This window comes from Eptatretus burgeri, chromosome 11 (assembly GCF_056783735.1).
Source record: "Eptatretus burgeri isolate ZD-2024b chromosome 11, Ebu_testis_v1, whole genome shotgun sequence".
Taxonomy (NCBI): Eukaryota; Metazoa; Chordata; class Myxini; order Myxiniformes; family Myxinidae; genus Eptatretus; species Eptatretus burgeri.
Genome location: NC_140971.1, coordinates 98901315 through 98915046, shown reverse-complemented (window position 1 = coordinate 98915046; position 13732 = coordinate 98901315). Strand labels below are relative to the sequence as shown.

The 13732-nt window shown below is 39.2% G+C and overlaps 1 protein-coding gene across 3 annotated transcripts in view; it reads right to left on the bottom strand.

The window, feature by feature from the left end:
- The window catches only part of LOC147017742 (synaptic vesicle glycoprotein 2C-like), a 98430-nt gene that overhangs the window by 48734 nt on the left and 35964 nt on the right, over positions 1–13732 (bottom strand). For all 3 annotated transcript variants that reach the window (XM_085847622.1, XM_085847621.1, XM_085847620.1), the window contains exons 3-4: positions 5268–5505; positions 971–1151 (exon numbers count right to left, since the gene is read on the bottom strand). In XM_085847622.1, the coding sequence (XP_085703748.1) occupies positions 971–1151; positions 5268–5505 (419 nt within the window). The remainder of the gene's footprint in view (positions 1–970; positions 1152–5267; positions 5506–13732) is intronic.

The window sequence follows — 13732 nt, the reverse complement described above, 5'->3', positions numbered from 1 at the left end:
CAGTGTGGTGAGGTGTTTTGAATAAGCAATAGGTATGTTTTTGCTTCATGCACATAACGCAGTGGTTTTATTTTGCTGAAACAGAGCTGTCAGTTGCCTATACGCCACCCAAATAAAGGTATGCATCAGAAGACGATTTGTTAGACTTGTTCCAAGCTGTTAGAAGACTAATAGCTTGGAACAAGATCGCCCATAGGGCGGTACTCTGCTAGTAGTAAATAACGTTCTCTATCTACAAGCTGCTCAAGTCTCACATCACTTGCTCTTCTCTGATTAATCAGTATCAATAAGAAGTGTGGTGCCAGGAATAGGAGATGAATTGTGCACTCACACTACAATAAGAAGCACAATGTAATTATAATAAGATACATTTTGATAAAGTGCAGCTCCAGGCATTGTTGAAGGGAAAGTGCTTGTGCACAGTTTATGTGGGAAATTGGATTTCCTTGTGTAGTTATTTCACACTCAAAGATAAATTGGTTATCTCTCAATGATGCAATCGATTTGATACCATGGTCCATAACAAGGTTTGTTGATTTGTCTTTAAACTGCACACGCCTTGAAGTAAAACTATACCAGGCAATACATCTCTAGAACAATGGAATATTAGTCTTCATGGAGGCTCCTGTCAGTCCGAGTAAGTTCAACAATGGATTTTATCAACTGAAAGCTGATGTGAGTATGTTAACCAATGTGGCAAGGCTGAGGTTTTGAGCATTACCCTATCATCAGAGTAAGAGATGGAAGCTCCCACTTTTGCTCTGACAAAGCTTGACATGTTGGCCATCTACCTCACTTCCCACGGCAAAACTTCTATGACCTATTCGTGGTAAGCTTTGATGCATAATTGTCTTCAAAGTCATGTGCCCAGATTTGTTTGTAGGCAGAAACTGGTGGTAATTAATACAATGCTGTACACTTTGTGTTGAAGGGAGTCAGTGAGATCACCTTGTCTAATTTTAGTACACACCCAAAGCCTGAGAAGAAGTGGCAGAAGAGGAAGGCTTCATAGCTTTGCATGAATGATGAAAAACAGGTGAAGAAGCTGTTGAATGAAAGAGCCATGAGCAGGCTTTGTCTTCGGCCAATCTTATCAGCAAGTCCTCCCCAGGATAATGCTCCGAGCATCATTCCCACGTATACGCATATGCCTGTGGAGCACAGGAAGTCTTTGCTAAGAATCGAAATAGCCTTTAACCTTGAAGTTTACTGCATACTATATGAAACACATTGGATCACATTGGAACATTTTTTAATGAAATGGTATGAGGAATTCCTTGTTTCAAGGAAACACAATTGAAGATGTATCGTCGTATTGCAATTTTCAATGCAGTGCAGAGGACGGTTATATTTTAACTTCACATTCATTCATATATATATATATATATATATATATATATATATATATATATATATATATATATATATATATATATATATATATATATATATATATATATATATCGACCACAAGGGGAAAACCAGAGATGTCAAGATAAGTCAATTTTGAAGAAACTGAAAAACAAAGTTTCAAGACTTTGGTGGACTGTTTAATAACTGTCATAGATTTCTTTTCCAGTAAAAGGAAGAGTGATCATTGGCCAATCAAATTAAGCATGTAGCATTTGCCAAGCTTCTGTGTTATTTAATTTAAGAGCAAAGAACGAATCAATGTTACAAACTGACATCACTGGTTATTCCCTTGTTTAATAATTGCCATGCAATTTTAACCCAGGATGTGTAGCAAATTCATGCTTGTTGGTTAGTAGCATACATTACATGACTTTGGTGATCACAGATTATTTTTTTCAACATTAAACGGTCATTGTTTTTTTTTTGTTTGATTGGTGTTCAACGCCATACTCAAGGGTATTTCGCTTGTATGACGACGGATTCTCCATTTCTTACTCCATACTACTTAATATGATGGAAAACCGGGAGGAAACCAAGGATAAACCACCCCCGCGATAGCCGAAGTCACCTCATGTGACTCCTCATATACCTAAGCAGGTTGATTGGGCAGTGGGTACATCGAATGAGGATGGGTACTCAGACGCACTAACCATTAAGCCACAGCGTGGGTTCCATAAAAGTCACAATAAAGGTTTGACCAGGCTTGAACCACGATATGCACCAACTACAGAGCCAATGATATAACCAAATGGGCTATTGTAGTGCTCAGAGTTTATGCTGTGAAAGTTTTACAACCTTTCATTTTTTAGTTTCTCAACTCTGAATATTATGGTGTAACAGTTAACATGAATGAAAGGGAGATAACCAGGAGTAAAGTACTGACAACTCTGGGTTTCTACTTGTTCAGCTTTGACAACACTTGTTTTTTCATTGCACAGCTAAACTTTATACCATATAAATTATGTGACACCCCTGGTTATTTGTTAAAGTAATATTGTGAGAGGAAACCTTATGTTGCCAACTATTGGCAGGTGCAATAACCCTGAAATTTATAAAAAGTGACATCTCTGGTTTTCCCCTTGTGGGCTTCGTGTGTGTGTGTGTGTGTGTGTGTGTGTGTGTGTGTGTGTGTGTGTGTGTGTGTGTGTGTGTGTGTGTGTGTGTGTGTGTGTGTGTGTGTGTGTGTGTGTGTGTGTGTGTGTGTGTGTGTGTGTGTGTGTGTGTGTGTTAATGTACCAAATGCATCTGTATTCAAGACATCCTATCATTTGTTGGTGATCTTTCAGGAACGATTTTTGAATTGTATCACTGACTCTACCCTTTACATCACCAGCAGCAAGCATCACCATGATGGTGTGGATTGTAGGTGAGTGGGTTTCAGAGTGTATTTCTTAAACTTGTTACGCCATCAAATTACGCACTCAGCATCTTCAGCCTCGCCTTAACTTCTCAGGTCTGACATCGACCAAGAGCCTTGCTGATTGCTTCACCTTTGTCATTTGTGATTTGTGTAGGCACTTGGCTCGTGCCTATCAGTATAGTTTTGGGAGTTTGTGAGATATTGGTTGGATGGGCAGATTGGATTAGATTACATTAACCCACCTGGTTCGATGGGCAGAATAGTACGTATGGACAATATGACTATTCACACTCGAGCTGCAAGAAATGTGAACAATGGATTTAGAATAAAGCGAAAGTAGGAACTAAATAATTAAGGCAATGCAAACAGGTAAGTAAGGAGGGAAATAAAAGTGATTCATAAATATTCTGCAGCAGTCAGACCTGGATTAACAATGTTGGAACCATTAGAGCTGCAACATGTCCAATGATCCAGAGGGAGAAACTGGGGGAAGGAAATCCTTTTTGCATTAAAATGTGGGTAATTTCATTATCCACACACGAGTTACAAATCAAGAATGTCACTAATCGTGTTGTCGGGTATCTCTCGCCAATGGGAAACATTTAACACCAACTACTAGCTGGGCTAGCAGGAAAGCCAGGGGACAAAGCATAAAAATGGCAACATACTGACACTGTGTCTAAGGAAGGAAGGGACAGGAAAAGAGGAGACGAAACAAAGTAACATTCCGGTTAAAGTGTGAGTTACCTGAGATTAAAAGGCGTATAAAAGATCATGGGAAGGGATGAAGGGTGACATGAGATCGTGGTGCACTGCTTGATTGAAGCTCTGGAGGGGAGAGCATGATTGAACAGTTTTCTGGAGGTAGTTCCATAAACAAATCCAAACACAAATGTGGAGGTGTACAGAAAACCTGGATTTTTTTAATTTATTTCGATACACAGTCAAAGCTCATGGAAGAGCTAGAACACAGAATGGATCAGGATTCAACAGAACAAAAGGAAAAGTAACAGTATAAATGGTTGGGGGGGGAGTGGGGGAAATATATGGAGATGGACAAACAAGTGATGCGGGCAACGATGAAGGACAGAGGAAAATCGAGGAAAATGCAGGGGGTGGATAAGATGGATGCAGAAGCAAACTCTCAGGAAGGAAAAACTGGAAATTTGGGGGTGGGGGAGAGGTTGGCTTAACGGGGTCGAAAAGATGATGGCTTTGGATTGGGGATGATCTGAGATGGAGGTGAACAGCTGTCTGTAGAGGGAACCCTTAGTTGTCTCACCATAAGGTGAATGTAGGAAGCATGGCTTACTTGGGAAACAAATCTCCTACAGAGGAAACTAATATTTTGCCACAAGCTTTGGACCACTCGTACATAAAAACATGGGAGATGCACCGACAGAGGGACAGAGACAAAGAGAGACATGATTGTGTGTTCATGGCTTGTTTTGTATTACCACCATTCCCAGCTTAACCCCTTTTCCTCACTCTATATTGGTTTTGTCTCCCCCTCCCCCACCCCATCATCGCCGTTGTGGACCGGTTTTTCCCTCTCTTATCCCACCGCCACCTCTCCAAACCCCCCTTTCATAGGCCAACCTTTTTGTTCTTTTTATCTCCACTCTCACGTTCCCCTCCCTTTCCCAAATTCCATAACTCATTTTCTTGTGTTTATCCTTGGATTGAAATTCACATGCTAATTTGATATTCGATGTTTATGTTGATTGATAAGTTTCTGTGTTTCGTCATTTGTTAATGTAATTTGCTTTTACTGATCATGTTACTACAAGATGACAATCAAGTATCGTTAAATTATCAATATAGCCTCTTTAGTATTCCCTCAGGGTCACTGACAGCACAACTTTGCCATTAACTGATCAATTTTCAAATCATAACTTTATTCCCGAGGTTCGACCATGTACCGTTTTTATTGGTTGTCTGATTTAGCACAACCCCTCCTCTTATTGTTTCAGGGAGGGGATTGCACTCTTGGTAAAGATTAGTAGAGGCATGATTATTTTATCCAATTGTTAACCAAAATGTTGAGCAAGTATATATATATATATATATATATATATATATATATATATATATATATATATATATATATATATATATATATATATATATATATATATATATATATATATATATATATATATATATATATATATATATATATATACATATATATATATATATATACACATATATACACACATATATACACATACACACACACATATATACACATACACACACACACACACACACACACACACACACACACACACACACACACACACACACACACACACACACACACACACACACACACACACACACACACACACACACACACACACACACACACACACACACACACACGTACATACAGTATACCAGGACTCCATCAATTTTAAAGAGTAGATTAACCTAGCTTGGACAAGAAGACGGGGTCAATGAAATGCCGACAACAAGCAAACAGTCTCACCCATCCAGCTGCTCTTCTCCTGAGGCATGCACATGTTCTGCTCGGCACTGGGAAGCACAAATCCCACCACAAAAACCTCCACACCATCAGCCATAAGAGCAAAACCTAGAGATAGGTAAAGGAGCCACTGGAAACGGCTGTGTCCACATTCCTGCATGATAACTTCATACTGTTCCGCCAACTCTTCTTCATGATTTCGCAGCTCAGTATCCATCCCCGCCTCCCATACTGTCATTCCCTGAAACACACTTCTCAAATAAGTCTCAAATCCACACAGTGTGTCATCTAGCATCACATGCTTTATTCTAATCATGAACATTTAACAACATTGTGGAGAATTCTCTCGTAACTATAAGATTTCAAAGTGGTCTCATGTGAAATGAAAACTCAACATGCAAAATGAATGCTATATAGTTAGAAAATTAGTTATAGTTACTTCAGGGTGCATGTCCAATTTGGTGTCCTATCCCCAAATGGACATTGCACAATGTGTTTGAGTGCTGGCAGGCCGATTTGGTGGTGGATTTGGTTTGGTGGTGGACACGTTGGGTGTGTGACAAGGACTAATTTATTACATTTTGGTGAAGATCCAGATCCGAGAATTTTTAAAGTTATTCTTTACCATTGAGAGATAGCACCAATAATTATATATATATATATATATATATATATATATATATATATATATATATATATATATATATATATTGTGTATATATATCATGATATCCCAAAAGAAGTTCTGGATGGATTATGACAAAACTTGGTGGATGAGTCAGTGAGGTGACAAGAACAAGCCAATTTTATTTTGGTGAAGGTTAGATTTTGATTAGATTCTGTGAGGTGACAAGAACAAGCTGATTAGACTTTGGTTAAGGTTAGGTTTTGATTAGATTCTGTTAGGTGACAAGAACAAGCTGATTAAACTTTGGTTAAGGTTAGATTATGATTAGATTTTGTTAGGTGACAAGAACAAGCCGATTCGATTTTGGTTAAGGTTAGATTTTGAAAAGTTTGTTTGATGACAAGAACAATCCGACTAGATTTTGGTTAAGGTTAGATTTTAATTAGATTCTGTTAGGTGACAAGAACAAGCCGATTAGGTTTTGGTTAAGGTTAGATTTTGATTAGATTCTGTTAGGTGACAGGAACAAGCCGATTAGACTTTGATTAAGGTTATATTTTGATTAGATTTTGTTAGGTGACAAGAACAAGCTCATTCGATTTTGGTTAAGGTTAGATTTTGAAAAGTTTGCGAGATGACAAGAACAAGCTGATTAGATTTTGGTTAGGTTAGAATTTGATTAGATTCTGTTTGGTGACAAGAACAAGCCGATTTGACTTTGGTTAAGGTTAGATTTTAATTATATTCTGTTAGGTAACAAGAACAAGCCGATTAGACTTTGGTTAAGGTTAGATTTTGATTAGAATCTGTAAGGTTACAAGAACAAGCCGATTAGATTTTGGTTTAGGTTAGATTTTCATTAGATTCAGTTAGTTGACAAGAACAAGCCGATGAGATTTTGGTTAATGTTAGATTTTGATTCGATTTTGTTGGGTGACAAGAACGAGCTGATTAGATTTTGGTTAAGGTTATATTTTGATTAGATTTTGTTAGGTGACAAGAACAAGCCAATTCGACTTTGGTTAAGGTGAGATTTTAATTAGATTCTGGTTAATGTTAGGTTTTGATTAGATTTTGTTGGGTGACAAGAACAAGCCGATTAGATTTTGGCTAAGGTTAGATTTTGATTAGATTTTGTTGGATGACAAGAACAAGCCGATTAGATTTTGGTTAAGGTGAGATTTTGTTGGGTGACAAGAACAAGCCGATTAGATTGGTTAAGACTATATTTTGAAAGGTGAAAAGAACAAGCTGGTTAGATTTTGATGAGATTTTGTTCGGTGATAAGAACAAACCGATTCGATTTTGGTTGAGGTTATATTTTGAAAGGTGAAAAGAACAAGCTGGTTAAATTTTGATTAGCTTTTGTGAAGTGATAAGAACAATCCAATTAGATTTTGATAAAGATTAGAGGTTGATTAGATTTTGTTAGATGACAAGAACAAGTCGATTAGACTTTGGTTTAGTATAGATTTTGAGTCAATATATATTGTGAGGTGTTAAGAACAAGCCGATTAGACTTTGATGAAGGATAGATTTTGATTCGTTATTGTGAGGCGTTAAGAACAAGCTGATTAGACTTTGGTTAAGGTTAGATTTGGATTCAATTTTGTTCGGTGATAAGAACAAGACGATTCGATTTTGCTTAAGGTGAGATTTTGAAAAGTTTGTTCGATGACAAGAACAAGCCGATTCGATTTTGGTTTAGGTTAGATTTTGAAAAGTTTGCGAGATGACAAGAACAAGCTGATTAGATTTTGGTTCGGTTAGAATTTGATTAGATTCTTTTTGGTGACAAGAAAAAGCCGATTTGACTTTCGTTAAGGTTAGATTTTAATTAGATTCTGTTAGGTGACAAGAATAAGCCGATTAGATTTTGGTTAAGGTTAGATTTTCATTAGAGTCTGTTAGTTGACAAGAACAAGCCGATGAGATTTTGGTTAATGTTAGGTTTTGATTAGATTTTGTTGGGTGACAAGAACAAGCCGATTACATTTTGGTTAAGGTTAGATTTTGATTAGATTTTGTTGGGTGACAAGAACAAGCCGATTAGATTTTGGTTAAGGTTAGATTTTGATTAGATTTTGTTGGGTGACAAGAACAAGCTGATTAGATATTGGTTAAGGTTAGATTTTGTTGGGTGGACAAGAACAAGCCGATTAGATTGGTTAAGATTAGATTTTGAAAGGTGAAAAGAACAAGCTGGTTAGATTTTGATGAGATTTTGTTCGGTGATAAGAACAAACCGATTAGATTTTGGTTGAGGTTATATTTTTGAAAGGTGAAAAGAACAAGCTGGTTAAATTTAAAAATTGATTAGAATTTGTGAGGTAATAAGAACAATCCAATTAGATTTTGTTTCGATTTTGTGAGGTGATAAGAACAATCCAATTAGATTTTGATAAAGGTTTGAGGTTGATTAGATTTTGTTAGATAACAAGAACAAGCCGATTAGACTTTGGTTAAGGATAGACTTTGGTTCAGGATACATTTTTATTCACTATTGTGAGGTGTTAAGAACAAGCCGATTAGTCTTTGGTTTAGGATAGACTTTTGTTAAGGATAGACTTTGGTTAAGGTTAGATTTTGTTTGGTGACAAGAACAAGCCGATTAGACTTTGGTGAAGGATAGATTTTGATTCGATATTGTGAGGTGTTAAGAACAAGCCGATTCGACTGACTTTGGTTAAGGATGGACTTTGGTTAAGCTTAGATTTTGTTAGGTGACAAGAACAAGTCGATTAGACTTTGGTGAAGGATAGATTTGATTCGATATTGTGAGGTGTTAAGAACAAGCTGATTAGACTTTGGTTAAGGTTAGATTTTGATTCAATTTTGTTCGGCGATAAGAACAAGCCGATTAGATTTTGGTTAAGGATAGATTTTGATTCGATATTGTGAAGTGTTAAGAACAAGCTGATTAGATTTTAGTTAAGGATAGATTTTGATTCGATATTGTGAGGTGTTAAGAACTAGTCGATTAGAGTTTGGTTAAGGATAGATTTTGATCGAGGTTAGGTTTTGATAAGATTTGATTTAGGTGATAAGAACAAGCCGATCAGCTTTTTACAAGAACAAGCCGAATGCAGATTCTACCTATCAGTGGGTGAAAAAACGTAAAGTCTTCAGCCTGGCAGAGGTGTCACTCTACCAAGTGCCGTTCTTGTTTTATTTGAATTGTTTTTGCAACTGAGGTTCCAAGACCTTTTCAAAAGCAAAAAAAAAAGCAAGAATGGTTTGATATCTACCATAAGTGGTTCTAGTTAATGATGTAAAAGTGTTCTGCTTGGTCATTTCATTAGAACCTGCCCAGAGAGTACACTTTTTCACCAAAGCTGCTATGGTATTGGCACAAATATCTACCGACACAAATGCCAGTACCAGCCCAATATCACAGACTATCTGGAGATCTGCACATTTATATTTGGCATAAGGATTTTACTCATTTAAAAATATAGATTATCTTGATCATTTGATCTCAGAAGCAAATTCTTGCAGGACTATGAAGTCATGGGAATTTGACAATACCAAGTCTTCCAGACAAACAAAGAGACATTATCCAGGCAAAAATAGCATTCCTTTCCTGTAGTAATTATCTGCAGAATACTGTCAAAGGACCTGTTACCAATAATTATCGTATATAAGAGTGCAACTCTCACATACTATAGTTCTAAGTGCAGCATTTTTGCCTGGGTAGAAGCATTTGAGAGGCAGCGACTGTACGTGTATGGAGGAGGTGCAAAATAGCATGGACATTATCAGGAAAGGTCAGGTATCGACAGTCATTTCGAAAGGTCAGCTCGACACCTGGTGGATCAGCCTGGTACAGCCGCTCAAAGTAACCGGCCCAGCGAGCCTTCACTTCAGACTCCTCTGTAAAGAGCCTACCACCCTCTGCTCTAACTGCAGTACACCGAGGGGTGGGCGTGGAGCAATGCAATGCGCGAATTCCTCCGTAAGCAGTACGAGAATCACTTGACCACAGGTGAAGCTCTACCCCTCACAGATTCCTTGCACATAGTCCTCCTTGTCCACCCTCAGCACACATAGTTTTATGCCTCAACTCCCTGAACAGCTCAGGTCTGCCATTAAGCCTGGCCCTGCGACTCTGGTCAATAGTATCCAGTGTCCCTTGAGAGACAAAATTGTTCTTCACCCTTTGGTAAGTTCCAAGACATCCACTGGCAACATCAAGGATGGTGGTCTTGAAGGCACTCCACAACTCTTCAGGATTCCCCAAAGCACCCAAACCCCCAAAATCCCCACTCAGCCTGTTTGCAAACTCCTCAGCTCCCCTCTCATCCTTGAGCTTGCCAACATCCATCCTTGGCTGGGATGGTACCATTCTCCCCGATTTAAGCTGCAGCTTCAGAGTTGCTACAACAAGCCTGTGGTCAGTTTTGTGGAACTGAGCACTCCGGTAGACCCTACAGTTCTGGATCATCCTCCAGCGACCATCAGCGAGCACATGGTCAATCTCCTTTACCACACCGCCAGCGTTGGAATACCAATTTCACCGATGAGATGAGCCGGTGGGCACTGAAACCATGAACCAGCCACCCTAAGTCCATGACTTCTTGCAAAGTCAAGGAACTTAGTGCTATTCAGGTTCACAGCTCCAGACCCATGGGGACCAACACACATCTCATAACCATCCTATCAGTTCCAGTCGATGCATTGAAATCCCCCAAGATGAGAAGAGTATCTCTTCTGGGGCACTGATCAACCACAGACTCGAGCATGGCATATTATGTGTTCTTCATGGTGCGATCACTCACCTCAGTCAGAGCATTTACAGAGACCAGGGAAATGACTCCCAAGGAGTGATGAATCCTTCGTCTCATAATGCGCTTGTTGACCGTTGTTACCTGAAATATCATTGGAGTCAGCTTATTGGACACAGCTGCAGCAACTCCTTGGGCATGGTAACCATCAGACTGACCAGACCAATGGTAGGTGTAACCACCCGCCATGATCTCGTCACTATCCGTTCTCTGAACCTCAGAGAGTGATGCAATACTGATGTTCAAACACTTTAGCTCAGATGATAACAGAGACAGATGATCATTCTCTCTTAGGGATGGGACATTTCGGGCACCCACCTGAAGGGACCTCCTCAGATTAACCCAAGGAAACCACCGTCTGGTGGACGACACCTCAGCACCACCCTGACATACACGACTGCAATCCAACCCAGGAAAATTACCCCATGTTGTTCCTCCAGTCATCAAAGAGTGGGAGTCCCGAAGGCTTTGCCCCAATCCCGTAATCCGGTGAGCTGCCCTGGGAAGGCAAGCTGCACAGGTGGTACTCCCACAGAGTGGATTTTCAGTTTTCTTTGCGTTTTTTGTGTTTTGCGGAGTGAAGGGTTTCACGATAGCTGGAGTGCAAATCCTGCCACCAAGCTCCTAAAAATCAAGTAACCCAACTGCAAGAGGACGTCCGCAGACATAGTTGGGCACTAAAAATGGATGACAATTGTCTCACAAGGAGCTCCTCTGTCCTTTATGATGTTAGTATAGTCCAAGACATCAGTTACAAGTCTATCACTGATGAGGAATTAAGCGAAAATGGTCACAGAGAAGGAGCTGTGGAAGCAAACTTCCTTTCTCGATGAATGAGAACAGAAGCTTGTCAAGTTTAACACCCTTCAAAACATTAACTCAAATGCAAATACTGTAACAGACTTGTACAGTTCGATATTACTGTCTGAACTACTTATTCTTTGTTTGTGTGTATGCAGCACAAGACTGCAGGGTGGCATCATTGGCTGAGGGAGCGACTGTGCAGCTGATGCAGTGCCCTCTGCTGGTTACGGCAGGAATTTGTAATTTGTTCAGGGTGCCGGCGATAGCTCGCCTTCTCATCACAAAGGACACCATGTGATCTTTAACGTTCACCAACGAATGCTGGCAGACAAGACACCTGTTTAACGTCTATCCGAGGGATGACACACACCCACATTGATGAATCACCCTGCCTGTGATCATCTGAGATACTGTACGTGCATCAACAGTCTTGCCCGAAGGGGTTCTGAGACTATTGCAATGCCCTTGTCTGTCTGTCTCTCTGTCTGTGTCCAAGTCTATATATTTTTGGTTTACAATTATTTTTCTCTGCAACCGCTTATCCGATTAATGCGAAACTTTAAGCATAGGAGGGACTTGCCATGGATAATATTTTATTGATAACTCTGATGTCATTGGTCACATAGTATGGCAGCCATATTGGATTAAAGGAAAGAAATTGAACATAATTTTCTCCAAAACTAGCCAACAAAAAAAAAAAACTTGAAACTTGCCGTGTGTCATCAACTCCTACTTTTGGGTTTATAGGGTGATAATGATGACATGAGTGAAGTGGTATCCCAGCCATAATTGGTTGAATCAAAATCCTTATCCAAAAATCTAAAACTTCATATACCTGATTGACTAGCCATGACATAAATCATTTGAAAATAATTTAATATTCACCCTCATTGACGCATTTAGCCTTAATGTGCACAAAAGTGGTTGATAAGTATCCTAATAATGAAGCTACGGATAATGGAAATGTCCGTGACATAACCGGGTGCATTGATGATGCGGGTATACGGGCCATAATAGTAGCGTGTTCAGTTAATGAAGGTATTTTTGTTCAGAATGAGCACGCGAGGTGAGACTTTGCTCTCTATGAGTGCAGTTAAAACATGTAACTGTAGTGAAAGAAGTGATATGGTCAATACGTTTCACTGGTGAAGTGATATGGTCTAATCAGTTGCAGTTTATCATTATTGCTGTGATGAGAAAGTTAAATTATTGAGAACACTTTAGAGAACCATCCAACCTTTTATTATCTGGTTCATTCCAAAATTCTGATCTACCAGTGTCAAGATGTGGAGCATGCTGTCCTCATGCATTCTGAGTCTGGGAAGCAGAATTACTTGCATAGTTTGCATACTTGTCATTGCACTTCAAGTCTACCAAGCAGTCCCACGCATGTACCCCGATGACAATGACTAATGCATCACCTGAAGTTTCACTGTCAGGTGCACAAAATGAACTTCATGCATTTTCCATGGGCATTAACAATCCTGGCTGCCTATCATTTGGAAGTACTGTACAAGAATGATGTATTAATCATCCTGCTCCTGATTTCTTTCATTGAATGCATGTCAGACACACTGCAGAGCTGTGATGACAACAAAAAGTGTGAACTAATGGAATCACAGGTAGAAGTCTTGATGGAATAGCCAGTCTCTCACACATCTGGTATTCTCCATTTCTTAAATTGAGGAGCTGACAATTAAGATGCAACAACGGGCATTTCATTACTAAAGACTTGTTGATGATTCTTCCGGAAAATTGCAGGATGATTCTTCTTACATATGATTCTTAAGGAAAAGTTTCATTTTATATTTTTTGGTTTATTATATGTGTGTATACATCTCACGAAAACGGCTCTACTGACCCTGAATACGACATAACGCTGACATCATGCGCACATGTAAACCACCGCAAACCAGGATGGCTTCTGCAGGGCTACTCGGATCTTTTAAAGACCAGGGTTAAATGATCACAAGTAAATGAATGTAGTGCCACCGACTGGTTTCACCCTTATTGGGGCTTATCACGAGAGAATACTGCAAATTTGTTTACTTGTCACCAGGTAAGTTCCATTAAATAAAAAAATATGCGCATTATTTCAGCTTCATGTTGTATTCAGGGTTTTGTTAAATTTATCTTGCCTGACTGCACCCCCACCTCCTAACTAGTGCTCAGTAGGGCAGAGGCAATGTGCTCGTGTGGGAGACAACAGTTGCTAACAGGTCGTGCAGTATTTGCTGTTATGGGACTTGATC